At 32.6% G+C, this 27,981-nt stretch overlaps 9 protein-coding genes across 9 annotated transcripts; 2 read left to right on the top strand and 7 right to left on the bottom strand.

Moving 5' to 3' along the window:
* Positions 1-44: 44 nt before the first annotated feature.
* On the bottom strand, positions 45-1,652 carry PUB1 (Pub1p). Its single transcript, XM_020189228.1, has one exon. It carries the CDS (start codon positions 1,468-1,470, stop codon positions 223-225), a length of 1,248 nt encoding a protein of 415 aa, XP_020047380.1. The 5' UTR covers positions 1,471-1,652; the 3' UTR covers positions 45-222.
* Positions 1,653-3,473: 1,821 nt separating this feature from the next.
* On the bottom strand, positions 3,474-5,282 carry UBP1 (ubiquitin-specific protease UBP1; the record flags this gene model as incomplete). Its single annotated transcript, XM_020189744.1, has 3 exons — positions 3,474-3,745; positions 3,887-4,266; positions 4,456-5,282. Coding segments are annotated over 3 exons (1,479 nt in total), but the record flags the coding sequence as incomplete, so codon positions are not given.
* Positions 5,283-6,108: 826 nt separating this feature from the next.
* Positions 6,109-6,549, bottom strand: YFH1 (ferroxidase; the record flags this gene model as incomplete). Its single annotated transcript, XM_020190562.1, has 1 exon — positions 6,109-6,549. One exon carries the CDS (start codon positions 6,547-6,549, stop codon positions 6,109-6,111), a length of 441 nt encoding a protein of 146 aa, XP_020047378.1.
* A 1,416-nt stretch (positions 6,550-7,965) lies between these two features.
* ASCRUDRAFT_75804 (globin-like protein) lies at positions 7,966-9,545 on the bottom strand. Its single transcript, XM_020193223.1, has one exon. It carries the CDS (start codon positions 9,430-9,432, stop codon positions 8,020-8,022), a length of 1,413 nt encoding a protein of 470 aa, XP_020047377.1. The 5' UTR covers positions 9,433-9,545; the 3' UTR covers positions 7,966-8,019.
* A 4,488-nt stretch (positions 9,546-14,033) lies between these two features.
* On the bottom strand, positions 14,034-16,203 carry ASCRUDRAFT_75803 (globin). Its single transcript, XM_020193222.1, has one exon. The coding sequence runs from the start codon at positions 15,722-15,724 to the stop codon at positions 14,093-14,095; it is 1,632 nt and encodes a 543-aa protein (XP_020047376.1). The 5' UTR covers positions 15,725-16,203; the 3' UTR covers positions 14,034-14,092.
* Positions 16,204-18,232: 2,029 nt separating this feature from the next.
* Positions 18,233-19,072, top strand: ASCRUDRAFT_75802 (uncharacterized protein). The gene has a single exon (XM_020193221.1). It carries the CDS (start codon positions 18,699-18,701, stop codon positions 19,065-19,067), a length of 369 nt encoding a protein of 122 aa, XP_020047375.1. The 5' UTR covers positions 18,233-18,698; the 3' UTR covers positions 19,068-19,072.
* A 1,580-nt stretch (positions 19,073-20,652) lies between these two features.
* PAT1 (deadenylation-dependent mRNA-decapping factor PAT1) lies at positions 20,653-22,470 on the bottom strand (the record flags this gene model as incomplete). Its single annotated transcript, XM_020189664.1, has 2 exons — positions 20,653-20,912; positions 21,048-22,470. Coding segments are annotated over 2 exons (1,683 nt in total), but the record flags the coding sequence as incomplete, so codon positions are not given.
* Positions 22,471-23,990: 1,520 nt separating this feature from the next.
* ASCRUDRAFT_145918 (FAD synthase) lies at positions 23,991-25,552 on the bottom strand. The gene is made up of 2 exons (XM_020189226.1): positions 25,460-25,552; positions 23,991-25,343 (listed from the first exon to the last, which is right to left on the bottom strand). Exon 2 carries the CDS (start codon positions 25,157-25,159, stop codon positions 24,179-24,181), a length of 981 nt encoding a protein of 326 aa, XP_020047373.1. The 5' UTR covers positions 25,160-25,343; positions 25,460-25,552; the 3' UTR covers positions 23,991-24,178.
* A 565-nt stretch (positions 25,553-26,117) lies between these two features.
* On the top strand, positions 26,118-27,224 carry YCK2 (serine/threonine protein kinase YCK2; the record flags this gene model as incomplete). The annotated part of the gene is made up of 1 exon (XM_020190532.1): positions 26,118-27,224. A coding segment is annotated over one exon (1,107 nt), but the record flags the coding sequence as incomplete, so codon positions are not given.
* Positions 27,225-27,981: the final 757 nt, after the last annotated feature.

The raw sequence follows: 27,981 nt of genomic DNA, 5'->3' as shown, positions 1-27,981 counted from the left end.
ACGATAGAAAATATAATAAAATATTCATCTAGATAAATTTTTTTTGAATTTTTTTTTTTGTGTTTTTGAGTTTTTTTGAGTTTTTTTGAATTTTTTTTGAATTTTTTATAAGAATTTTTTGGATAATTTTGTATTTTTTTGATTTTTTGGGATTACTTTCAATTTTATTAATTTTATATTAATTTTTTTTTTGAAAAAACCTTTTTCATCAATATAAACAACTTAACGTTGTTGAGCACCATACATAACACGGCCAAAGTTATTATATTGAGGTGGTCTATCTTTTCCCCAACCACATTTCAAAGGTCTGCCATTAACACTAAGGCCAGCTAATTGAACAATTGCTAAAGCGGCTCTTTCATGAGAATCATATTTAACAAAAGCACAACCTCTGTCAGGATGGAATTTGAAGTCAACAATGTAACCGAAGTTTTGTAGAAGAGGAATCAATTCATTTTGAGTTGTGTAGTGGGCTAAATTACCCAAATAGACAGTGGCTTGCCATGAAGGAGTTTGTCTTAAAACCATTTCATAGGATTGAATGGGTGGTAAGCCAGTCATTTGAATGCCGTTGATATTGCTTGAATTGTTTGAATTATTTGGCAAGTTATTTGGAGCCGCACCAGGTTGCTGTTGTTGTTGTTGTTGTTGTTGATTTAAATTTAGATTATTTAAATTATTGTTTTGAGGTAGAGAATTTTGATTCATTTGGAAATTGTTTTGAGCATGAATATTTTGGTTTTGTTTATGAGAAGCCCAATTACAACGAATGGTTCTACCACCAATCCATTCGCCATTCATTGTTTTAATTGCGTTTTCAGCGTCGCCATGATCAGAGAATGAGACAAAACCATAACCTCTTGATCTACCTGTTTGCATGTCCCACATTACATGAGCTTGAATCATTGATTGGAATCTTGAAAAGGATTTGGCTAGTAATTCATCATTAACTTCAGAGGATAAATCACCGATGAAAATATTGAAAGAGGATTCTGAATTTTTAGCTTGTTGGGATTGATAAGCCCAATTAATAGAAATTTCAAAGTTATTAATAACTTTTCCATTAAGATTATGTTTAGCTATTTCAGCAGACTGTGGGTTATCATATTCAATAAAGGCATAATTAAAGCCAGGTTTATTTTTATCAAATAGAATTTTAATAGATTCAACTTGACCATTGACAGCAAATACGTCTCTTAAAATATCTTCAGTGACGGTTTTAGACAAACCACCTACATAAAGGATTTTATTTGAAACCTCACGACCACCTTCGGTGGCATTAGCAGGAATGACCTCAGGTTGTTGTTGAGCTTGTTGAGCTTGAGAGTTTTCATCTTGTTGTTGTTGATTTTGAGGTTGATTTTGGATTTGATTTTGAGCTTGTTGTTGAGCTTGTTGTTGATCTTGATCTGAAACAGAGATAGAAACAGGAGGTTGAATTTGTTGGGCTTGTTGTTGATCAGTACTCATTTTGGAAGGATATAGTAGGTATTTAAGATATTATTGATAAGAATAAGAATAATAGAAAAAGATAAATATGGTTATAAATTAAACAGATAAAGAGATAAGTAAGTAAGTAAATAAATAATAATTAAGATGATTTGATATAGATATAATATGATTTGAAAAAATGATTTAATTAAAAAATGTCCCTTAATAATTTTTTTAATTAAAATAAATAATTATTATACAAAATAATTTGAGTTGAAGATTGATTACTTGATTGAAAACTGAAAGAAAGAAATTATTGAGGTTATTAATAGAAATATCTTTATGAAAATATAACGTTGATATTATTGCGTTTAGTTATTGAGATCGAAAAAAAATATAGTAGGTGGTTTCTCCTATTTTTTTTTGAGTTAATTTGATTTGATCTGATCTGATTTGATCTAGCTTTTTCCTTTGAAAAATCTTCTAATTGAAATTGACCAATGTAGATAATAAATTAATGAATTACAATTGAAGCAAAACTTAGAAATAAGATAGAAATGGAAACTGGTATGGAATTAATTAATGATATAGTCAATTAAAAAAATTTCAAAACTTGAATGAAAAGTTGATAAAAAAACCAATTAATAAAAACTTAACAAAACTAAACCAAAGTGATAAAAAAGCAAAAACAAAAGGAGTAAGAAAGAAAAGAAATTAAACAAATAAATAAAGAAAATTAAAGAAAATAAAATAAAATAAAGAAAATAAAATAAAATAAAATAAATAAAGAAACTTTTTAATCTGGAGTTAAATTAAAATAGCTGATTATATTTTAATTTGAATTACGATTCTGTTCGTTTTGCCAAAATAAAAAAGAAGAAAAGGAAAAGAAGAAAAAAAACATCTCTTCACTTAAAATCCTGGATTCCCAAAGCGGCAATCGCGGTGTTTCTGCGTAGACGGGCTGTAGGAATGGGATATTCAAGGCTGTTTGGGAGACACGCGCAGATCTGCCGCACCAAACCCCTCTACTTTTGCAACGGTACCGTCACTCGGGAAAATTTTTCACGCATCTGCCCGCAAATCATAACACTTTGTCTCTCAGTTGTGATCCAGCGGGGCAGTCATGCGTGCCGGAGTTGGCATATCTAGTTTCGACATACTTTTAATCCCAGAAATGCGGGGCGCCACACGACAAACGCTCATTGGCCAATTACTTGGATTACGTCATGCATTTAAACCGCGCTGGTGGCCTTTACGTATAATTCAGTGGTTGTATGTTATAATGCGTGGTTTTGCTGGATACTGCATTACCGTACTTTGACCATACTCATGGTAATTAGTTTTTATTGTGATACGTTCAATTTATCAAAAGATTCAATTTATCGAAAGATTCAACTTGATTCAATTTGATTCAACTGGTTTTTGATAGCTGAAATCATGAAACTGATTGATCCTTCAGAAAATAATGAACCGGCTTCTTTTGTAGTCCAATTACTCTTATCAAATGGCAATTATTTGTGCAAAATAGTATAGAAACTTGTTTAATCTACTTATATTACGAATTACTTATTATTGATTACATGAATCTAACTAGGCAAATCTAACCATCTAGCCATCCAATATTATTCAATTGACACCATTTAATTAGCCATAATTCACTATAAATTAGCTGATGCAAGTGTTATAGCATTTTGTTCAGAATCAATTGAATCACCACTTAATGATTTATTGCTCTGGTTTTTATCATTCAACTTTTTTAATTCATGGTCAAGGCTAACATCATTTCCAGATCTATCGCTTTGATCATGCTGTTGTTCATGGTGATTTTCTTGATAATCACTATCATTATCTTCAGTATTTTCACTATTAATCTCATAGTCGCTAAGTTCATTATTACTTATACCACTGCTATTAGTATTATCCTTATTATTACGATAGTTACCAGAAACATTTCTATCATTACGGAAATGATTAGTCTCACTGCCAAGGCTATCATCACTATCATCATTTGGATTATAATTAGGGTTATCAATAATAACCTCCTTCTCCTTAATATCTTCTTCATCTTCCTCAATTATCAAGTTATCTTTATCAAACTCATCATCTTCATGATTATCAACCTCATAAAATAACATGAATACACCATGAGCTCTTAATACTTCTTCTTCAGTTGCAACAGACACGTCTTCATCTGATATATCCCACCAAATTCCCCTGTGTTTTCTATACGCCGTATAATGCCCATAGTTATGAGTACCATAATGTAAAATCACTGACTTTAAGTTATAAACTAGATTGGGATGGTAATTATCTTTTAATTTCAATTCAATTTTCTCAATTTTGGATTTAGTTTCTAGTGATAAGTTGTTAATATTATTCACTTGAATACCATCAGTATTATCATTCTCCTTTTCGTTTTCTTCATTTTCTTTATTTTCTTTATTTCGTTCACTATTTTCACTTATTTCATTGTTTACATTAATAGATTCAATTTCATTATCAATCAATTGTTGCCTCAAAATTTTTAATTCATCTTGTATTCTCATTGATTTTCTTGCATCAGTATTAATATCTTTATCAACAGCTACAAAATCATTCAAATCCAATTTTAGCGGGAAATCAATATTTATATTGTTTTTAGCCACTGTCCCGGTTTGATAGTTGAATACTGATCTATTAATATGGATTGGTAATAAAGCCGGTGGTCTTTCAATAAAACTTTGCTTGGATTTTGATGTCTTTTTAATTCTATTTTTATTTTTCAATTTTTTATAAATGTCATCATTAATAATAGGTTTAGCCAATTCCGTTTTAATTGCTTCCGTTCTTAGTCTTAATAAATTGATATATTTATCTAGATTAGCCAAAGTTTTTTTAAGCTGTTCTTCATTATTATTATTACCATTATCATCATTATCGTTTTTTTTGTTATTGCCGTTATTATTTTTGGAATTAACCTTATTTTTTTCCATCTTTTTATCAGATAATAAAGATCTTTTTTGATCTAAAATATTAGATAACTCAGTTTCCAAAGTGCTTTCAATCGAGGTTAAGCCACATCTATTGCATTCAACATTTTCAATGATTTCCTCGTTTATATAATCATTCAATAAATCAATTAAAGATATTGAGTTGTTCTGATTTCTTCTATTGTAGTTGTAAGAATAGTTAAAATTATCAATTGAATTGGGTAAATTTAGTGAAAATCCACTTATAACTGAGTATCTTATTCCACCGGTTTCGCCACAATTTAAACAGCCAATTCTTTCAGCATTAACACCATCAACAGGAGTGAGTAAATTTAATTTGTAGACTTTGTTTTCGCCATTAGTTATTGAGGGATCAATTTGTAGAGCAGGAACATAAACTGGACCTAGGAAACCGATATTTTTTAGGCCCATGATCATTGAATCATTTTTTTCAATGAATTTTTCATTATTGTCTTCAGGTAAACTTTCTGAACTTTTGCTGTTATTTGAGGTTAAAATTTTTTTTTCTTTTTCCAACTGATTTAAAATAAACTGGAAAAATTCCTGGGCGTCTTCTTGATTATAAATTCCCAAAAAACGATGTTTTTCAAAACCATTTGACATCTTTTTGACTAAAGACTGGACGTTGTATTCTTTTAAAGTTTTGCCATGCTTTGAGTTTAGTTTATTGATTAAATTTAATAAAGATTTAGTGAATGATAATTCATTAATTTGAGATTGAGAGTTTTTAATTAAAATCTGGTCATTCAAGTAATTGTTTAGTTGGTTTGAAGAGGATAAAGATTGCAAAACCGAGTTCATAAAGCAGGTGTTGCCATCGTTAGTTAGACCACCAACTAGCCCACCTCTTTTAACAGCTTTTCTCTTTAAATGAATAGTTTCTTTGTCAGCCTGTCTTTTGTTGCTAGAAGTGTTTGTATTATTATTATCAATGTTGCTGCTATAGTTTGAATATGTGTTGCCACTACTGAATCTGTTATTCAAGTTGTTAAGATTAAAGGGGGTCAATGAGGTAGAGTTAAAGTAATTTGACATTTTATAGTTAATAAAATAAGCTATTTTTTCCAAAAACGAATTGATACGTTTTTTTGATACTAGTAAAAAATTAGAAGTTAGAGAGTTGTAAAATAATAGATTTAGCGAGATTACTAGTAGACAAAAATAAAGAAATAGCGAAAAATAGAAGGAAAAATAGGAGTTATTTCTGTTATTTTCTAATTGAGCGTTATAATTATTTTGATTATTGTTAATGTATTGGTTTTTTTGGTTTTTTTGGTTTCTTTGGGTTCTCAGATGATAACGATAGCTTTGTTGATTGTGGTAATTATGGTACTGGTATTGGTTGTTGTTCGGAAACATAAAACTAGAGATATTTATATAAATTCACACAAAAAGAGATATATCAATGAATAAATATAAATTGATGAAGTAGGGATTTAAATGCTTATATGTTCCTAGGCTAATAAATTCATCAAGTATACTGATTGCATTTGAAGGTTGAGAGAGAGAAAGAGGTAAAAAAAAATTTGCATTTTAGAAAGTGTGAGATTTTGCTCGTTGGCCAATCAGTGCGCATTTTCCGGAGTGGAAATATTGAAGCGTTGATTAGAGAGAAGAGAACTATTTACACTGCAGTAACTCAGAAGAGGCAGAAGAAGCACCAGCACTAGCACTAGCACTAGCCTTAGTCGTCAATTCCCTCCAATGTGTGCTTGCTATGGAGGGCGTTGCTAATTTCTGTTCGGAGGATGTTGCCCAAGATGGAACCATCTCTGAGCGAGAGCCATTTGCCAGAGGGAGCATCGTAGTCGAATCGCTTGGGACCCGAGATGGGGCTGCTGAGCCAGATCTGCTTGTTGGGAGGTTGTTTATTGATAACGTAGGTCCCTACGTTGCTGAGCTCCAACGTCATGACCCCATCACTGTATTCCACGTCAATGTTCTCGTCTAGCTCGCTGATCAACTCCAAGTTGTCGAAAAGGGTCTCGAGATAGAGGTCCGATATCTTGTGGTACTCGTTGGAGGATAACTTTTCAATTTCGTTGGGGATTTCTTCACCACCAGTGCTTTTGGAGTAGCATTTTCTAAAATCCAGCCTGAAGCTGAGATGGGTACTGTTGGGCATATTGGAGTGTGAGAGGTTGTAGCAGTTGCTGAGGAGCCTGCTGTGCAGAAGGGAAGCCGCTAGAGCTGCAGGCGCTCTGGTGGAGCATCCTCTTGCTATGTTTCTAATCATAATCATTTTTTTGGTTGTAATTACAGGCAACCAGTTTCTTAATTTATTTCCTCTTAGTTTCCTTGATTTGTACTTATTTCCTTCAGCTGCCTGTTTTAAGGTTGCAGTTTTTTGTCGCCAAAACACGGGATTCCACAGAATTTGGAGCCGTCTTGATGGTTGCTATCAGAAATAAGGTAGTAATGCACTATCAACAGTAGTATACATAGTAATACGCAGAATCTGTAGCTACCACTTGCATGGAAACAATGTGTTGTACGTGTTTACATGTATGTATGCGTTGTATCCACAAATATGGCACAAACAGCAATTGTCGTTTTTTCCCTTTTCAGAAATTTTGTTGATTGGAATAAGAAGAACCTGTTTTGAAGATGATGAACAATGTTTTCAATAAACAACCAACAATAAAGAGAACTGAGAGAACTTAGTATCAGTATTCGGCACTGTTTTTCTTTTGCCCGGTTACCAACAATAAACAATAGCTTACAGGTCCCCCTTCCAGTGTTCTGGGTCAGATCTGAAGACCTGAAATTCATTAGATTATATGATGCTCGTTTTTTAATCAAAGAATTTACGTAGAAACCTAAGACCAGCAGATTGAATCTTATACTGATGTTATTTTTATTTTTTTGATTTTCAGATTTCGATTTGGCAAATTTGGGTATTTCGATATTTGGTTACTTGGTCACTTGGTAATTTTGGCTCTTGAAGATTTGAGTTAGTTGGTTAGTTTTGTCCTTGTTGTATTGTTTTTCAACCATTAATGCTCCTCTTTTCAAATTTTTTGTGTTTTTGCTTTGCTCTCTTGCAGTTTTTTGCAAATTATTTGAGTTAATTAATTCAGCAATAAAGATATTGTCAGATCAAAAACATGCCATTATATATACTTTACAATTTTTACACGTAAATCAAATTACTAACAAAATAGTAATGAAAATACAATAGGAAAATAATAGGAAGATAACAAAATTTAAATTCATTTGAATATTTATTGAATACAAAAAAGAATTTAATTGAAATCTAAAACTTTCAATTATATAAAAAAATAATAAATTATAAACAAAAATCTATAAATTAATTTAACCTGAAAATGATGAGAAATCATCAAAAATGGTAATAATTTTTATGTCTAGCAAGAAAAACAAAGAAAAAAAATAGTAAGAAAAGAGTCATAATAAGCATAAAATTAATTGTTGAAATTCTATAATTTATAATTCAATAGAAAGAAGAAACGTAAACAAGTTATTAATACAAATTTGTTGATAAAAAAAAGAGAAATCAGAAAATGAAAACCAGAAAAATGCAAAGAGAGAATTTAACAAAAGCAACAATATTTTTAATTTATAATCATTATTATATCTAAGCAAGAACCAGTCTTTTTCTTAAAAGAGAACGTTTATGGAAACTATTAAACATTGATCTTGGAATATTCTTTATATTATTATTTGGTTGCAAATACTCTTCTTTGATCTGTTGTTCGTTCAAATTACCATTTTCATTATTTTCATTATTAATAGGATTGTTGCTATTTTTCTTTGATTTAAAAGTGTGAACAAAATTTGTTGCAAACTTATTGAGGTTGTTTTCTTTTGCGTTAATGTTAATGTTAATGTTATTATTATTCTCTCTTAAGATATTAATTTCCTGGTGGTCGTTTGTTGGGATATATAAATCCTGAGTAGGTCTTCTAAGGCCAAATTCAATGTTATTAGCAAAAGTTGGGGTTATTGGTTCATTAAAATTGATTATATGACTTGAACTTGGCTCAATGAAATCATTGGTATTAATTGTGTAAATGAAAGGGGAATTGATTGAAGTTGGACTTGAGATTGAATGAGGAATCGAATTTCCATTCAAAAGAGGTTGAGACTGAGAACTTAAAGCAGTGGTGTAAGGTTTCAAAGAAAATAAATCAATTTGGTTATTATTATCGTCGAATTTAATCACTGGATCATCACCACCTTGAAGCATTGTATTCGCTAAATATGAGTATAATCTTGCCCAAACGTCTTCTAATTCGACTGAGAATGCGACGCCAAATCTGTCTTGTAAAGTCTTTAAGAATGCTTCACCCATGAGTTCAAAATGAGAGGGTTCAATACACAAGATTCTAGCATGTCTTCTTCCCAATTGAATTAAATAGTCGTCCAATACAGACAAGTTTTCCAAGGTTGTAATTGCTGTACCTAATACACCAGAGAAAGCAACAGCTTGATGTTTTATAGAGGGATATATTCTTTCCAATTCAGGGTCCATTGATAATAAATTCTGATAAAATTGAAGGCAGAACAAGGAAGAAGCCATTGCTTTAATCTTAGGACCAAAGGAACGATTACTATTATTATCATTATTAGTGGGATTTACAGATGATTTGCTTTTTTGGTTTCTATGAATCTTTTGGTATAATCTATCTTCATTATCATCTTCATCATCGGATATGTCTGAATCATTGTCGCTTAATACTAAAGCCCAGGAATTTCTTATCATATTGATTTCATGAGGAGTCAATCTTAGAACTAGTTTTTCTTGGGAAATGAAGGTGTTGAAACTGTTATCATTGACAGTATTTGTCTCTGAAGAAGAGATAAATGTTTCAGTACTGGATGAGTATTGTTTCTCTAACATGTTAGCTATAGATGTGAAATGTTTGCTATTAGTGCTATAGTTATTATTGTTATTATTATTGTAGGAGTTGTAAGATGAGCTTATCGACATAACAGCAGTTAAATCGGAAACTTGATCGAATAAATTGGTATCGACACTTGAAAGCATTTTATTTTTAATCTTTTTTTTTTGGATCTTAAAGATATGCTATTATAAAGATAGTTTGACAATATAGTAGCAGAATGAGGAAGAGGAATTAAAAAAAAAAAGAAAAGCAGAAGAAATATTATTTAATGTAAAGAGATTTTACAAAACAACGAGATGAGATAAAATAAGGAAAAAACAGTTGCTATATATATCTGTTTTGAAGTAATTGAAAGAGTGTTTAATAATTAAAAAATTATATAAAATTTAATAAAATAATAGACAAAAAAAACCAGTAAAACTATAAACACAAGAGAGCGAATTTTTGTAAAAATGAGCAAAAGCAAAAATGTGAAAATGAGAATTGAAAATTAGAAACTAGAAACTAGAAATTAGAAATTAGAAATTAGAAATTAGAAATTAGAAATTGTAAATTCAAAATTTAAAATTCAAAATTCAAAAATATAAAATATAAAATATAAAATCTAAAATGGTAAATTGTAAATGGTAAATCGCAAATTACAATTTATATTTTACAGAATGCTTAATAAGTAAAACGAATCGCAGCAAAAAACGATAAGAGAAACTGAGGAAGATAAAGGCAGGAAAAACAATTGAAACTGATGTAAAAATGAATGTTTTGTGAAAGTTGTTGCTGTATCTGGGGAATGAATTGAGAAAAAAAGGTTTTGCTATCTAAATTCTGAAAGTAGCTGAACTGAAAGGAAGTGTTTGCACTGTTCAGTGATAAATGTTAGTTTTTAGGTTGAAATTGAAGGTCGACCAATAAATGACCCACATTAGGTTTGAATCCATTTGGAAAGCGAAGTTTAAGAGCAGAATGGCTCAAAAGTCAGAGACCTACAGCAGAAGCTTTGGAGAAAGTTGCTGTAAAACTTATGATGTTTCCATTTAGCTTTTGACTGTGCTGCTTTGCGAAGATTTTGGCCATTTAAACACACTGAAAATACATTAGCACTTGTTTACATTATAACCGTTGTAGATAAAAGTAGAAGGAAGAGGTGTGATTGGCTGCTGGAGAAGGGTGGTTTGAGATATATGTAATATATCCAGAGGTTTTGGAAGTTGTGAAGAATTTTAAAAGTGAAAATCATTGAGTTTGTATTGAATCATTAGCAAAGATTAAGATTAGACTTGGAAGCCAAAACGAAAAACAAAACAAAGATATTGAATCTTCTGATTCATATAAAAAAGGAGCTTAAAATGAAAGTTAAAATCGAGTAAATGAGGAAAATAAATAATAGAATTGAGACGAATAAGGTAATTAAAGTAATTGATTTAATTAATAATTAATTTAAAAAAGATAATAAGATTGCAAAAAAATATTAATTGAATGATTATTACTTTTTTAATTAAATGCTAAATTCAAAATAAACCTACTCACCTACCTACTCAAATAAAGTAAAAAGTTATTCAGTTATTTTTTTTCTTTATCTTTCTTTTTCCAAAATCTTTTTTTTGAGAAAAAAAAAGAAAAGATAAAAAACAAATTGAAAATGAATTGAAAATGAATTGAAAATTAGTTCGAAAATTGGAAATCAAAGATTGACCATATTTTTGCAAATTTAATTCAAAATCAGTAACAAATCATAAATTGGACCAATAATACCATTTAAAATGAATTAATACAAAATCAATACACATGAATTGAAATTATGTTAAACTAGCTCACGGGTTTTTAAAAAAATATGATTAAAACTGAGGAATTCCTGGTAAATACGCTAGATCCCTTTTCAATGATCAATCAATTAGCAAATGGTTGTTGATTATTTGACTACACTTTTGATACTAATTGGGCTGGATATATAATACAGATTATATCATACCAATTTTTCATTCTCATGCTCAATTTCTGCACTTTTTGTGCACCTGATACCGCACCAAAACACCCTTCAGCAGTGGGAGACAAACCTGTGGACCCCAACTCGCAGCACCGGAAAGTGACATTGTTAGTATGACAACCCAGCAAAGCGCGTGCTGTGATTCGCCAGATGACTACGGGTAATCACATGTCAGTTTTCCACACTGGAATTGGAATTTTGAAAACAGGTGCACAACTCTGAGCTCCGAGCGTTGAAATCGCAGTTACAACTTTTTGTAATACTCTCAAAGAATCCTTGATAACGTGGGAGCAAAATAAATCAAGATTAATCAGGCATTTGACCTTTATTTTATTGAGAGCTTGTGTTGTATTTGTTTTATTTTATTATTGTATCACTGAATCAGCTAAAGTTGACTGAAAATCTTTGGTTTGTTCGCATGCTGGTCTCACATTTTGCGCACTATAATTTTTCGAATTTCAAAATTTTGAGATTTTTTCAAACAAAAAGTATGGGGAAACCTTTTGAGCCCGTTGAGCCTGGAATATTGATTTTCCTTTTATCAGCTGGATAACCGCAACCTAAAGAGCCCAACAGACTATGCAAAAGCTAATGCTTCAATCCTCAAACAAGGCCGACACTAGTCTGCCATTGATATTACCATTAACACCAGAGGACTATCACGCTCTCGAGCTATAGCACCATTAGCACTGATAGTTTGATTATATACCCTTTGCCTTCTGCATCTACTATGGTTGTTGGATTTTATCACATTGAATTTTGTTGCAGTGTGGTGGTGTTCAACAACTGCTCTTGTGGCCTTTTGATGAATCCAACATTAGCTTTCCGGAGACAAATCCAAAACGCAAATCTCCAACACTAAAACGCATCTTCAAGGTGAGTTTAGAGAGTTCATCCCTGATTTCAGCGTGCAGCTCAGCTCCAGCCAATGGCCTTGTGCGGTTTGAGATCATTTTTTGGCTAGTTTAGTCGCAGATCAAACACAATCCTGATTCAAGAGAGGCAGAATGGCTCATCTGCACCCAGCACGCGGCTCCATGCGGTTTTTGGTTTGCTGCGTCTGTGGTGTGCTGCATTGATTGAGACGCACCAACTGCATATCGCCACTTGCCCGCTTTGATCAAAGTTTTTGCAGCTACTAATGGCCTGCAGCAGCTGAAGGCGAGAGTTGTCTTACCTCCCACCGGCAAGACCAGGAATGTGCAAAATGACCAATATCTGATGATCATTCCACTGAAATTTTAATTTTAAACCACCTTCTAAGCGTACATTCTGTGATAGCGGATGTTTTCCTCGTTTTCTTCGGGCTGTTCGCTAGCTCTCCCAGCAAACACTCGCCCGATTGGGCCAAATATATTCTTGTCTTTTTGGCTCTTGATTTGTGTGCCTTTATATCAACTATACTGTTCTATTTTTTTTGTTCATTCAACCCTTCACCAGCAAAAATCTGACACAACTTCAGATCTCTTCAGATCTGATCAGTCTGATTCTTGCTTTTCCACTTTTAAATTTCACTTTATTTGGGTAATTGTTTCCCATTCCCTTTAATGGTTTTCAATCTTTTCCAATTTTTTCCAATTTTTTCCAATTTACTTTCAAGAATATTATATCAAGATTCCTCATTTCCCAATAGTTGCTGCAGAAAAGTCCCATTTTATTCTCTTTCATTCGCTTTTATCAGAATTATTTGACACAAAACAGCCTCAATATTATCTATTTCTTTCTTTTAATTTTCTACAATTCTCAAATCCAAAGTCAAAAAAAACAAAAACATTCTCATTCATTACTAAAATTGAAGTCATATTAAAACAAAAAAAACGGTTTTAAAGATCTTTACTGAGTTACAATCAACCGTTTTATTCTCATTCAATTCATACACTTTCCTCAATTTATTTAAATTCACACAACCATTTTTAATAATTATTATTGATCTTCACGCTATTAATTCTTCTATTAAAAAATCTAATTACTAACCTCGTTTGCCTATCTACATAATAATCTAAACTGTTTTTTTTTTTTGTAATTTCCTTACATCCAATTTTTCTCTATTTTACTTCCTTTTATACATTTTAAAAATTCCAAATTATATACAACCATATGAAATTATATAAACTCTGTAATTCATTGTAATCAAAATTGTCTACAATAAAACTAAATCTCTACATCTCTGTAAAATATAAAATGGGTTTGTTTTTTTATTCAATACCATCAGAGCAAATAATTTATTCATTTTTAACCAATCATTCCGTTTGATTTGTAACAAATTATAATAACTTTCCAGATGCTGCCTTTTTATAAATTTAATGAGAGATAAAAATCAAAAGTTAATAATATTCAAAATTTAAACGTCAGTTTGAACGCCTTTGATAATATTTTTATCAAAATATTAATTAAATTCAACTCACACCACAAATTCTTACAATTTACATCCATACGACTTACGAAATTAAGTTGTATTATTAAAATTATTATTAAAAAAAAATGTTAAAATTATTATTAAATCTCTATATATCATAGACTATCTATTATACATTTTAAATTAACCAAAATGAAAATTAAATGAACTGAATTAAACGTATCCAAAATAAGTAAAGAAAAAAAAAACATAACAAAGACAATGTAACATGAAAATTTCAATAAAAATAATAAAAATAAAAATAAAGCAAAATATCGAAAACCAATAAAAGAGAAAAACAATAATAATTAAATAAAGAATATAAATAAATCGTTCAAAAAAATTAATTCAAAAGAAAAAAAACAACCCCCCCCCCCAAAACATCATTAGAAAAAATTGAAAATTATTAAAATTAGTCATTCATTTACTACAGATATAATTGTCTGTTTGATGTAGTGAGAAATCCATTAATTCTCTTTTTAAATGAAAGTAATCTGGATTTCTTTGGATTGAAAAATTTATCTTCTTGGTTATCCAAATTTAATGTTTCAAGACTATCTGTGGATTTCAGCATTTTCAATTCACGAGGAGGATTAATATCCTTAGGGATGTCTTCCACATGAGATTGTGAAACTAATGTTGAAACTGTTGATGATAATGAAACCAGAGGAACAGTATAGTTGGAAAATGGTGATGATGATAAAGAGGTATCGAATAATGTCATATTTGCATCGCTCAAGTTAGTTATTGTAGGCTCAATGATGGAACTCACAGCAAAATGATCATCAAAATCCGGTTGGTAATAGTAGTCATCAGGAAATTTCATTAATGGATCAACACCACCTTGCAATATTGTATTGGCTAAATATGAATATAATCTTGACCACAAATCTTCTAGTTCAACGGTAAAACAGACACCAAATCTATCTTGAAATGTCTTTAAAAAGGCTTCACCCATTAATTCAAAATGAGGGGGCTCAATACCCAAGAGTCTTGAATGTCTTCTACCTAATTGAATCAAGTAATCGTCTAATAGTGATAGGTTTTCTAGATGAGTTATAGCAGTGCTTAATACACCAGAGTAGGCTACAGCCTGGTGTTTTATTGAGGGATACATCTCTTCTAATTCTGGGGCCATTGATAGCAAATTATGATAAAATTGACGACAAAATAGTGAAGAAGCTAAAGCAGTTACAGGTGGAGCAGAGAAATCATGATTATAGTCTTCATCGCTCGATTCATCTAATAACATTTGATTCCAAGACGATCTTATTAATTTGATTTCGTGGGGAGTTAATGTTAAAAGAGTTATTACCTTTGTAGGTTCTTCGACAGTTATTATATTTTTATCGGAAAACATGAGGTTATTATTATTATTAGTATTGATAGAAGCGATGGTATTGATGCTTGATGAACGACTAGTGTATGTTTTATTGGATTTAGACAGTATTGATATTGTTGAAGCGTTCAAATTATGACTATTGTTATTAGGATTGTTATGAAAATTATAAGCTGGTGAGTTATCAGGGGATAAGTTGAAATGTTTTAAAGAATTTTCAGTATTAGAAGAGTTTGGGAATAATTTTTTTAAGGAAAAATTTAAAGAGGAGGAATTTGTGATATTTTTATTTGAGTGGGATCGTGAGTTTTGGCTATTGAAGCTTTTAATAGTTGACGAAGACGAGAGTATAGATTGGTTATCATAGTCATTATTATTAGAATTATTAAAGTTATTATCCGGGATGATATTGAAATTAGCATTTAAATTAGTATTAAAATTAATGTTATTAAAATTAATATTATTATTATTAAAATTATTATTTGTAATATTAATTTCATTATTCGTACTATGGTTGGAATCACTTGAAATTAAGTTTGAAAAGGAAGTTGAATTAGCATGTATTCTGCTATTGATACTTTTTATTGAATTTTTAGCAGAATAATGGATATGATTATTAATTTGGTTATTAGTATGATTAGTATTGAAATTATTATCAAATTCGTTTAATTTCCCGGTATTTTGGCTAATGTTGTAATTGTACATTTTATTGTTGTTCATGTTAAAGATTGCTATTTTTCCCATATTAAAAGTTTGAGGCGTGAAGATTTGAGTGATAGATAAAAGAGGTATTATTGATTAAGTTGGGAAAAGGGTATTAAAGATGGGTATTAAAGATGGGATAAAATGGATGTAATTTTTAAGGAAGATTAGAGATAAGTATGTTATCAAGTGAAATGAGTAGAGTCTTAATGTATTTGTGTATTTGTGTAACGGTTTAATGTAAATTTCTTTCTTTCTTTCTTTAGTATATTATTTTTATTTTTTATTTTTTTTTTATTTTTGATAGAGAGAAAGCGAAATTGAATCGAAAATAAAGGAATAATCAAGAATATATATGAATATGTATGAATATATATGAGCAAAGCGAGTATTTAAAATGTGAAATGGATATTTGAAGTAACCAAATCAAGAAAGAAAAGCACTCCTGTTAAAAAAAGAAGATTTCCTTTTTAAAACTGTGTTCATGAGTTTTGCATGAAAAATAGCAAAAATAATAAAAAAATCATCTAAGGAAATCTTAAAAAAACCAAGAAACTCACTAAAAGAACTGAAAAAAATGGCAAAAAAATGTAGAGAAACTGGAAAAGAATTTAAAAATTGGAATAAGATAATAAATATTTTAACAAATTTCTAATATTATTAATATTTTTAATAATGTTTTAATAATTTTTAAATAATTTTGGAATTATCAAATCATATTCGTTTTAAGAGTAAAAAAGTGAAAAGAAAATTGTGTTTATGATCAGTTATAATCGAATTTTTTAGTAAGATTTCAGGAAATAATTGGGAGACGAAATAAACTTTGTACATTTCTGTACACAATATTCATTTGAAGAATTCAATCGAGAGCCAATGAAGACGGTCTTTTACAGGAAGGTAATTTTAGATCTGCACAAGGAAGAAAACATTGTCAGAGCTGGAAACCTAAAGAAGATGGAGAGGTTGTATAAAGAGGTTAGAAGACAAGCCTGGAGCTTAGAGCATTAAATGTGGTTAGGAAAGTTGGGAAAGTTGGGGGGTTGCAAGAGAGTTGAAGCCGATAATAATGTAGTAATCTAATGATAGTGGTGATCTAATAGCAGTGGTGATTCTATGTGAAATAGATATGAAATTAAGAACATAAAGCTCATGGATGAGTAAAAGAATAAGGAGAATGGGATAAACAAGTTTATAACCAGAGCAATTGATGATAGATTTTCAGAACTATCGATAAAGGCCTTAATGGTATGGATGAGCTTTCCCAGCATCCAGCATCAGGCCCACGCACGTATTGGGCTGCTCCCGGTGGGCACTATCAGGAAAAACACCACTGCTATGGAAGCAGGAGACCAAACAGAGGAGAAACACAACAGCACGCAGCTACTCGCCGTAACACGCAGCACAACCACCACCAATGGCGGGCAAGCGCAGACAAATTGAATCTGTGTTATAAGGACGATGCAAACTTAATATTTCGCGTCTCAACGCAACAGTATGCATTACGCAAGCGAGCGCCATAGCAAACAAGCGAACCTAGGCCAGTGGTGATGTTGGGAATAGTTCTCGTTGCGTCTTGGATGGAGAACCATTTTTGCTACTGAAATGTAAGAACCAAATAGCCCATGTTCAAATACACGGGTCACTTGATTGTTGGCACGGTTTGGATTGCTGGGAACAAATCAAAGAAGAATCAGCTATGTTGAAATAATATCCAACACAAATTTGTTGAAACTCTCCGATTTTCACTGCTTGGAAATACACTTTACAATTGATTCAGAGCAAGCAGCACAGCTCATATGATTTTGATAGACGAAGTGGATTGCAAGCTAGAATACTGGATACAAAAGATAAAAACGGATTTCAAAAAGATAGTAGCCTGATTACAAACAGGTTAAAGAACCATCCTTAGTTTTAGGGCTCTAACAAAAAAACACCATTTTCCGGATGGCAAGCGTTTATATTTCACCTACCGTTGACTATACGGCCTTTCATTGGCTGGACCAGTTCTGTGATCTGCAAGCGCAAGCGTAAATGCAAGCAACGGAGTAAGCTACCAAAGACTGAGGGCCGAGCTGATAACGTGAACATCCTCCAATGTCCGAAACCCAGCAAGCCTGATAAAAAATATTCAAGACAGGGTTAAGGATAACAATACCAAAAGTACTCCAAGATCAGGTGCATTCATTGACGGCTTCGTATTCCACTGACGGATTTTGCAGTGTGGGTGTTTGTACCGCAATTCGATACGCGTACAGAACACATCCCATTGACAGAGGGTAATAGGTCCAGATTTGCTGCATCCACTGCAAGATTTCTGCTTCTATCGGTGTGCACATGTGGGATACGGTGGGACGGGCGGCTAGCGGTTGCTGGACGGGTAGATGACTTTGAGTCATCCCCCATTTTTCAAGCGGTTTGGTGTTTGTGGGCAGTTTCCCAAAAGAGGTGGAGCTACCCCAGGTTTTTGATTGTTTTCTACTGCTCGGCCTTAAAGAGAGAGAAAAGTGCCTGGAGCTCGACTCTAGAAAAGAAACCCATATCATTCAACTATGCAGTGCTTGTTCACTCTCGCAAAACGCAAATGTCTGACTTGATATCATTAAATCAACTTTAGGTGGGCTTTTGCCAATAGCGAGTTGGTATTTGCAGTCTTTTGTATAGCTGCATTACTTTATCTCAGGAGCTGGGTTGGGCTAGTGATTGATAGTGAATTTTTTGGCAATTTTCTTTTTGCTGCCAATTGACTTTTCCAGGCATTTTCTCATGTTATATTTTATTAATATAAAAGAAGAGTGATTCTCTATCTCTCTGTCTTTTGCTTTTATTTATTTATTTGCCTGTTTATCCATCTATACCACACAAACAATTCAATTCAATTCAATCCATTTAATCCACTCAATCTCAGTTCTCTTAACTAATCTCATCTGTTTGATTTATTTCACTCAACCTCAACCTCAATCTCAATCTCACTATCTCATACAATTCTCCAATAATGTGTCGCAGAGCTATTTGTCCATTTTGTCGTCAAAGATCTTGGTCTCCCTGCGACGTTCCTGAAGCTTCTCATGTTCACCAAGTCATGGATTCCTCTCCCAAAGACACCTGGTGCTGTTGCAAAAACGTCAGCGATGATTTGATCGAATCTAACGACGATTTAAGAATCGCTTATCCTCCAAGATCTGGTACTGGTCATGCAAGAAGACTATCTTTTTCTTCTTCGTCCTCTTTCTCAGGCGAAAGACCCTTTCACTTCAGAACAACGTCGACTAGCTCAGCTACTCATGAAGATGCTATCTTAGACGAAGAAGAACCAGCTATTCCAACTCTGCGTTTTGGCATTCAAAGAGTCAGAGCCTTATAAAGCCCATGTTCAAATCAGACATTTACTACCAATATTAATAAAACAAAGATATTTTATTGCTTCAACTACTAACTAAAATATCCTTTTTAATAATACCAATTTCCCATTCTCAATTCTTTTATTTCGATTCTTTTTATCTTCTTTCTTTCTACTTATTTGTTTATCTATCTATCTATCTATCTATCTATCTATCTATCTATTTATTTTACTTTTACAATGTTGCTTTACTCTCACATTATGTTCATATATACCTGGTTCTTACTCTATGATGGCTATCTTATAATACGCATTGCTTGTTTTTAATTATCATTAATATATTTCACTATCTATATAGATAAATTTAACGATTTTTACAATTTTATGTCTCTAAAACCAATTCAAATTCAAATAAAACAAAAAAAGACGAAAAAAAGAAGGAGCCCTTCACTTATCTTCAATAATACCCTATTCAACTACAATATAATTACAAACCACACACAAATTATCCAGAGATTGTGCTCGTTTTCTCGTCTTGTAAATCTAATATCAAAAGTGGATAATTTTCTTTGGTATATATGACCAACTCAAATCTTATCTCTTCAGCTCTTTGTTTTATCCCCTACTCACTTAATTAACTTCACCAATTAGTTCCAATGCGATTTTCAATCTGATATCATAGCAATTATCCTCAGACTCTTTTACTCCTTCACAATCTCTTCTGATTCGCTGCTTTCTTGTTTATTATTTGAGAATCCTCATTGAGGAGACCAAAGATTCTCTTTCAATCATCGAATCATTTCTAATCGTCTTATTTTATTATTTCCTCATCCTTATGTTCTTATTTGCTTATTTTCTTACACTCCCGATTTAAGTTCACTCCCTAATTTATACCCGAATACTTTTCAATTCGACTTTTAATGATAAGAAAAACCCAATATTAAATCTCAAAACACAACTCAATTGAAACTCCAATTATCGACAAATTCATATCCACATCGATTTGCCAAAAATTTAATCATTACAATCATTATAATTCATTATAAATCATTTTGTATATAAAAAAAAAACTAAACAAAATCAACAAAAAAATTATAGAATGAAAAGTTAAAACAGAATGCCTAATAAACCCAAAAATTTTTATGTAAAAGTTAATAACTGCTCTCTTTTATTTGTATTTGTATTATTTTCTTTTTAATTGTTCAACTCCCTCCAATTCAACAACAACAACAAAACTAGAAATCAATTTTTTCACTTTAATGCATCCATAATATAATATTAAATACCAATTCTTTGGCCATATTTTGACATAAAATGATAAATTAAACAAACAAATAAAAAAAAATGCCTTGAAAGAAATACAATAAAACAATACAAGGAATTATAAATCAAAAACAAACAAATTTAAGAATTTAAAAAGAATTTAAAAATTAAAAGAACTTAAAAAGAACTTAGACTTAAAAAATTAAAAAGAACTTAAAGACTTAAAAAATTATGAGGTTTCAAAAAACTTGAAAATACTTGGGAATCTTTCCCTTTTCAACAATGAAAACCACTGACAACAGTAAATGATACAAAAAAAATTATAAAAAAGATTATATCAATTAGATTTTAGTTCGGAAATATCACCATTTTCGTTAGCGTTTAATCCCATGACATTTAAAAACAAATTTAAGTGCTTTAATTTCTTAATTGACTCTTCTTTGAAATACACATTATCTTCATGTTCTTGTAGTTTTTTAGCAAATGTCACAACCCCAAAAATCTTATCACGTATTTCATCAATAATAATTCTTTGATGTTGTAATTTACCTGATAATGCTAATGAAGCTAAAAATTGCCAAATGTATGAATCATCAAAGGTTAAAACTTTACTAGCAGAGTCTAGATTATCCCCTGGTGATAAAGGTGTCAAAGAACGAGATATTGGCGATGATACCAGATCTTTTGAAACATTAAGATTATCGTTACTAGCTCCCTTTGGTTCAGATAATTTTGCTGAACCAGATTCGGTATTCTTCACAAATGATATCGAGTCATCTGTATAAAGATTTTTAGGGAATACTTCTAATAAATTATTTTGTAATAGTCTGAAAAATGTATCATAGATTTGATTCCAAATAACAATATCATTAACAGTCAATCCAGCCATGGACTTTGATGTATTTAATATCGAGGCATCAACTTGTTGTTTCAAAAGTTCAACTTTAGAAATCAAAATGGTCAACAAACTTAATCCAATTTTATTATTCAAGAAATGAATAATAGATGGCTTATCATCGCTATAATTTGAATTTCTAACATGAAAATTGTTTAATAAAATCATCAATGTTTTAATAATTTCATTAAAGGATAATTCATTTGAAATAAAATTCAAAATGTTCTTAGATCCAAGGTTTAAGAACAAATCAACTTTTTTATCAATACTGTTTTGTTTCTCAGTGCTTGATTTATAGTAATTTTTGTAACTACTTTCTTTGACAACATTTAAAAGATGGAATTTTTCATACAATTTTTGGACAATGCCGAATTTCTCATCATGTGAAAGATAGTGAAATAATCTTGGAATAAATTTAACACCTTTATTGTAATTTAACATTAAAACAAAGAGATTGTTTTCAATTTCATAAGATTCATCTAATAAAGAATTTGAATTTGAATTTGAATTTGAATGACTCATTTGAGTTGAATCATTAATATGTAAGGATTTCCATAAATTAGCTGTATTGATTTCCTTTTGAGCTCTCTCCAAGGATTCTAAGATTAAAACTTCAGAATAAACAACTTCAATACAACCAAGAACAACTTTAGGAGTTAATTTTTTAATGTTGAGATTTGATGAGATATTAGGAGATAATAAGTTTTGATTATTAATTGAAACCGAAGTAATAATTGGGGTTGAAAGATTGCTTTTAGAATCGTGAGAATTAATGGAGTCATTTTCGGTTTTTAAAGAATCTTCAATTCGAGAATGAGATTCCTTTGGAGAATCGACTTTTTCCAAGATTTCTAATTTCTTTCTAGGCATTTTTCCACTAGCAAAGGCGATTTTACCCAATGAACCATCCCTGGATAATTGACCTGATTTTGGTCTTTCTTTTGCGACAGTGACAGCTTTTTGAACCTGTTGTTGCATTCTTTGTAAGGCTAAATCGACTCTTTTATGCCTACCACCTAATCTATGACCCGAGTTTTCCAAGTAATATTTAGCAATTTGATTTAATTCGGAATCAGAGTTCAAACCATTATTTGAATTAATAGCTTTATAAATCTGGAAATAAAAATCTTCGTTATAAGGATCTTCAGTAACAATTTGAGCCAATTGAAACCTTGTAACAAAATCTTTGTCACGAGCATTCATTATATTTGAATATTTAATTATTCTAGCAATTTTGTTTGATCTTTTGATTAATCTTTCTCTTTCTTCTGGAGAAAAGTCTTCAGAAACTGATTGTTGATGATACTGATTATGATGATATTCAGAGTGTCTTGGGGATTTGACATTACCTGAGCTATTGTTGTTACGATGATATAGTTGTTTATTGTTATGAGTAGTATTATTGGGATTATTATTGTTTGTGTTTAAGTTGTTATTATTTTTTGAGGGTTCAATATTTGAGCCAAGAACTGGGAATTGAGTTAAATCTAGTTTAGGCTGTTGTTGGGGTTGTGATGGTGGTGTTGGTGCTGATGGTTGTTGTTGTTGTCTGAATGGTTGTGATTTGTTGGTAGATGAAGGGAGTAGTTGGTTTGGTTGAGGAATTTGTTTTTCGACTTGAGGAATTTGGTTTGGTTGAGAGGGTTGAGTTGGTTGAGAAATTTGAGAAGTTTGTGGAACTTGAGGAACTTGTGGAACTTGGAGGGCTTGAGGGAAATTTTGAAAATTTAAAGGAGGTAACATTAAATTCATGTTTGGATTCATATTGGGAAGGGTTGGCAAATTTGGATAACTTAATATATTTTTATTAATGGTATTATTAGTAATTTCATTAATGTTATCAGTTAAAGCAGCATTTACTTTCATATTGAGATTATTAACAGTAGATAAATTCATATTCATGTTATTAATGTTTAAGTTGTTCAAGTTGTTCAAGCTGCTTAAATTGGACAAGTTGGAGAAGTTGGAGATGTTATTTGAGTTAAGATGGTTATTTATCATAAATTGAGAAATTGGAATATTTGAGTAATAGTTTGGGGGTAAATTGTTTGAGTTATTTGATTGGTAGTTGATGTAATTTGCAGGAGGAGGGATATGATATGGTTGTTCCCGAGATTGCTGGGATTGTTGTTGTTGTTTTGAAGTCATTTGGGCTTCAAGTTCTTCTAAGGAAATGATATTTTTTGTATTTTGGGGTTGTTGAGGTTGGGGTTGGGACCATAGAGAGGCTAGAGGTTTAAAGGCGTCGTCGTCGTCGTTAATATCTAAAGAGTTTAAAGAGGATTCGATACTGAAACCTTGGAGTGGTTGTTTTTGTTGTTTTTTTTGTTTTTGTTGCTGTTGTTTTTGTAAAGGTTTATTTGAAGCTTGAGCGTAAGTTAGATTTTGATGGGTTGAAACTGGTTGTTGTTGAGGTTGTTGTTGTTGTTGGTGAGCACCAAAATCAAAGTCCTTGCCGATCTTGATGTCATCAGCGAATGTTTCATCATTAAATAGGTCGTCATCTTGATCATTTAAACCATCATAAGTGTCTTCAAAGTCATAAATTTGGTTAGAGTTTCTATTCTTTGAGAATTTGTCATCTAACCCAAAAAAGGACATTTTGGAGGAAGGAAAGAGAGGCGAGCTGGATGAACCAGATGGTTTTGAATGAAGAAGTGGATTTACAATTGAGCGAGCAGGGGATACGAGGGATATGGGGATATTAAGAGGATTTGTAGGTGGGATTTGGTGAAACAGAAGAAGGAGAAGAGGAGAGGGAGAGGGAGAGGAAGAAGAGGAAGAAGCAAAAGAAGAGAAATTTTTCTTGTTAAAAATGGAACGGTGTTCGGATGAATTGCTCAATCGGGAAGACGATATAATAGAGATGGAGGAATTTTATTTATGGTTGATTTATTTTTTTTTTTTTTTATTTATTTGTTTTTTTGACTGGATATATAGTTGGGTTGTATATATATATAAGAGATCTATTTATGTTCTATTGTGTGGAGTGGAATGGTTTGAATCTTCCTGCTCTTTCTAGCAGATCGTTTTGAAGGAAAAACGCTGGGTAGTGATCTTGAAGAGGATCATTTATGGGGATGAAGTCGAGGTTGTTTTTATTGTTTTTGTTGTAGAGATGGGTAAAGTATTTTTGAATTGAGGAGTTGTTGGAGTGGTTTAGAAGAGCGAACTTGATTTTAAGTAGGTTTGGATTTTTTATTGTTGAGTTGGTACCACCAAGGGAGGTATAACCCAAGTTATAGAGACTACAGTAGTTGATTTTGAGAAAGAGAATAAAAAACCAGATATTTTTCAAGTTCCAGTTTAGAATCGGGTTTATTCTTATAAAGGAGGGCCAGTTATTATCAGTGTTTTGGACAAAGTTCAAGTGTTGGGAATAGGGATCGTTTTTCCTTACGCCAATGAGGATTGCTTTTTTTGATGGGAATTTGGAGAGGTAGTTTCTGAAGCCCTGGATTAAATCGCAGGAGTAGTTTGTTAGATGTAGATGGTAAGAGAGTGTGGAGGCGTCGATGAAGGAGTCTAGATCAGAGAAGTTGTGTTCGTAGTTTATATATATGGAGTCCAAAAGAGGTTTTTTTGAAAAGTTTTTGTTGCTGTTGTTGTTGTTGTCAGTGGTGGTGGTGGTTGCTAGCTGTGACAAGTAGAGGATTAGTAGCACCAAACAGTCTTTTCCACCATTGTAGCTTATTGATAGCTGGTTTAAGTGGTACACATTCAACTGGGAGGCGATCACCCGAAGGGACTCTCTGATCTTTGATTTTGTGTCGTTTCGTAAGCTGTTTATCTGGACCAAGTCGTCGTGGTTGAACAACGAGCTGTGTGTGTCGTCGTTGGAGGTTGGAAACTCATGGTTCAAGTCATGTAAGGTCAAATCGGTTGAATTCAAAAACAGATTGATGAGATCGAGGTAGAAGTGGCATATTGAGGGTAGATCGTGTTTGTTGGTGGTCATCGTTGCAGTTGCGATGGACAGTGGAATGCGGTCTTCAGAGCAGCTAAGAAACAAAAGCAAGAACAGCGATGGTGTTGGTGGTGGAGATGGAGATGGTGTTGGTGTTGGTGATAACCTCCTTCAAGCTGAATCGCTTTGATATTACTTCCTGATACCCACCGGGGTGGACCTGACCCGAGCCACGCACGCCGCACGTGCGCACGCGTCCGACAAACACCGGCGAGTGCGGAATAAGAGACACCGGCGACCGTCCGGTCCGCAACCGCGCCACGCCGGCCACCGCTGCAGACACGTGCGCACGTGCGCTGCGGTGCCAGTGCGTTGGGTCCTGCACGGACCACGCAGACCAAAAGTGCCAGCGCAGCGGGAGCAGCCCAAAAGCGATTGCAACAATAGCACTTTTCTACTTCTGCTCTGTGAAGAAACTCGCTACTAAAAACTACTAAAAACTACTAAAAACTACTAAAAACGCTATTAAAAACGCTATTAAAAACACCATTAAAAACACCAATATAATTAGCCCAACATTGCATCTCTTTTCACTGGACTTCTCTTCTTCTCTTTCTTTGAATAACCCGTTACGCTTTCTCTAACTACCTAGCTAAACATCTTTTTTTCTCTGGTTTTTCTCTTTTGCTTGTTTTCTTCCACATCGTTGTTTCATTCTCATTATCATTATCATTTTTCATTCTATCTCTCCATTTCCATTTTCACTCTATCTCTTCATTTCCTTTTTTATTTCTTTCCATTTTCATTTTATTTCTTCATTCTGCTTCTATCTCTTCTTCTTCCTTCTCTTCTTCTCTTCTTTACTCTCACGCACCTCTACTCCTTTTCTTTCTCCTTCCCTCCCTCTCTCTCCTCCACTTGATTTCCTCTAATGAGTAATAGAGCCATAATAAGTCAATCCAATCTAATCCAAAATTCCTCCTCTAATATCAATCTATCCAAACTCAACATGAACAACCCCAACATCAATACCTCCAACATAAACTCCACCTCCAAGTCTTCAAATTCAAAATCCTCAAATTCAAACTCAGTCGTTGGTTCCCACTACAAAATCGGCAAGAAAATTGGCGAGGGCTCCTTTGGTGTCATCTTTGAAGGCATCAACATCATCAACAACGCTCCCGTCGCCATCAAATTCGAACCCAGGAAGACTGAGGCTCCCCAACTACGAGACGAGTACAGAACCTACAAATACCTCTCCGGCCTAAATGGCATCCCCAAGGCCTACTACTTTGGCCAGGAGGGCCTCCACAACATCCTCGTCATCGACCTCCTAGGTCCCTCTCTAGAAGATCTTTTTGACTGGTGTGGCAGAAGATTCTCTGTAAAGACCACTGTTCAAGTCTCTGTTCAAATGCTCACCCTCATTGAAATCCTCCACAACAGAGACCTCATCTACAGAGACATCAAGCCTGACAACTTTCTCATTGGCAGAAGGGGAATGCCCGATGAAAATTCAATCCACCTAATCGACTTCGGTATGGCCAAACTCTACAGAGACCAACGAACAAAACAACACATCCCTTACAGAGAAAAAAAATCCCTTAGTGGCACTGCCAGATACATGTCTGTCAACACTCACTTGGGAAGAGAACAGAGCAGAAGAGACGACCTCGAAGCCCTAGGCCACGTCTTCTTCTACTTTCTCAGAGGCCAATTACCATGGCAAGGTCTAAAGGCCCCCACCAACAAATTGAAATATGAAAAGATTGGTGAAAAAAAGAGAACAACCCCAGTTCTAGAGCTATGTGCTGGGTTGCCTAGGCAGTTCTCCCAATATCTAGAAAGTGTTCGAAACCTCCCCTTTGACGCTGAGCCTGACTACAAAGCCTACAAAGAACTTCTCCTATCTGCCCTAGACGACATAGGCGAGAAGCCTGATGGCCAGTACGACTGGATGAAGCTCAACGCCGGTAGAGGTTGGGACTATTCCATCAACAAGAAGCCAAATCTACATGGCTATGGCCATCCTACTCCTCCTGGTGAAAGAGATCGTCACCATCGTCACAGCCAACAACGAAAGGCTCTCACAAATCTTGCTGCTGCTGCTCAACAAAATATCAAATCTCCAAACCTCACCAACCTCAATTCAAAATCGAACAACAATAACAATAACAACAATACTAATACTAATAATAACACCACAAATATCAACTCTCCTCCAAATAATAACACCCTCTTGCAACAACAGCAACAACAACAACAATATCTTCAACAAAACCAGATAAAACAATCTCAAATTAACCAAAACAACGTCCTCAATAGTAGATCCAACATTGGTTCTCCCCAACTCCAACAAAGAAACTCTCAGCAAATTCGCAACTCTTTCACCAATTCCCCTATCGACTCAAATCCACACATCAACGATCCCAATAACACTTTTATCAATTCCAACACTAATAACATCAGCAATACCGCTGTTCTTCATCTCAATAACAACAATAACTCAAACTTTTCAAATTCTGCCTTGAAAGCTCGTAATTCTCAAATTAAATCCTCAAATAAAAACCAAGAATCTAAAAACAAAAAATCGGGTTTAAAAGCAAAATTTTCAAAAATCTTTTGTTTCTAAAAGACTCTTAAAAATTACACTTAAAAATTATACTTAAAAATTATACTTAATAATCTATTTTATAAATTTCATTTAATTCTTATTGATTTTTATTTATTCTCTCTCTTTTTTTTTCCTCCAATATTTATTAATATTTCTCAGTATTTTCTAGTATTTCTTTCTACACTTTAATGCCTAATTCTTTATTGATTTGACTTTGAAACCGGTTTCTTATCATTTCTTTACATAATTACATTACATT

Source organism: Ascoidea rubescens (assembly GCF_001661345.1).
Source record: "Ascoidea rubescens DSM 1968 unplaced genomic scaffold ASCRUscaffold_6, whole genome shotgun sequence".
Lineage (NCBI taxonomy): Eukaryota > Fungi > Ascomycota > Saccharomycetes > Ascoideales > Ascoideaceae > Ascoidea > Ascoidea rubescens.
The sequence above is the reverse complement of the archived record's forward strand: the minus strand, read 5'-3'. Positions and strand labels throughout refer to the sequence as shown.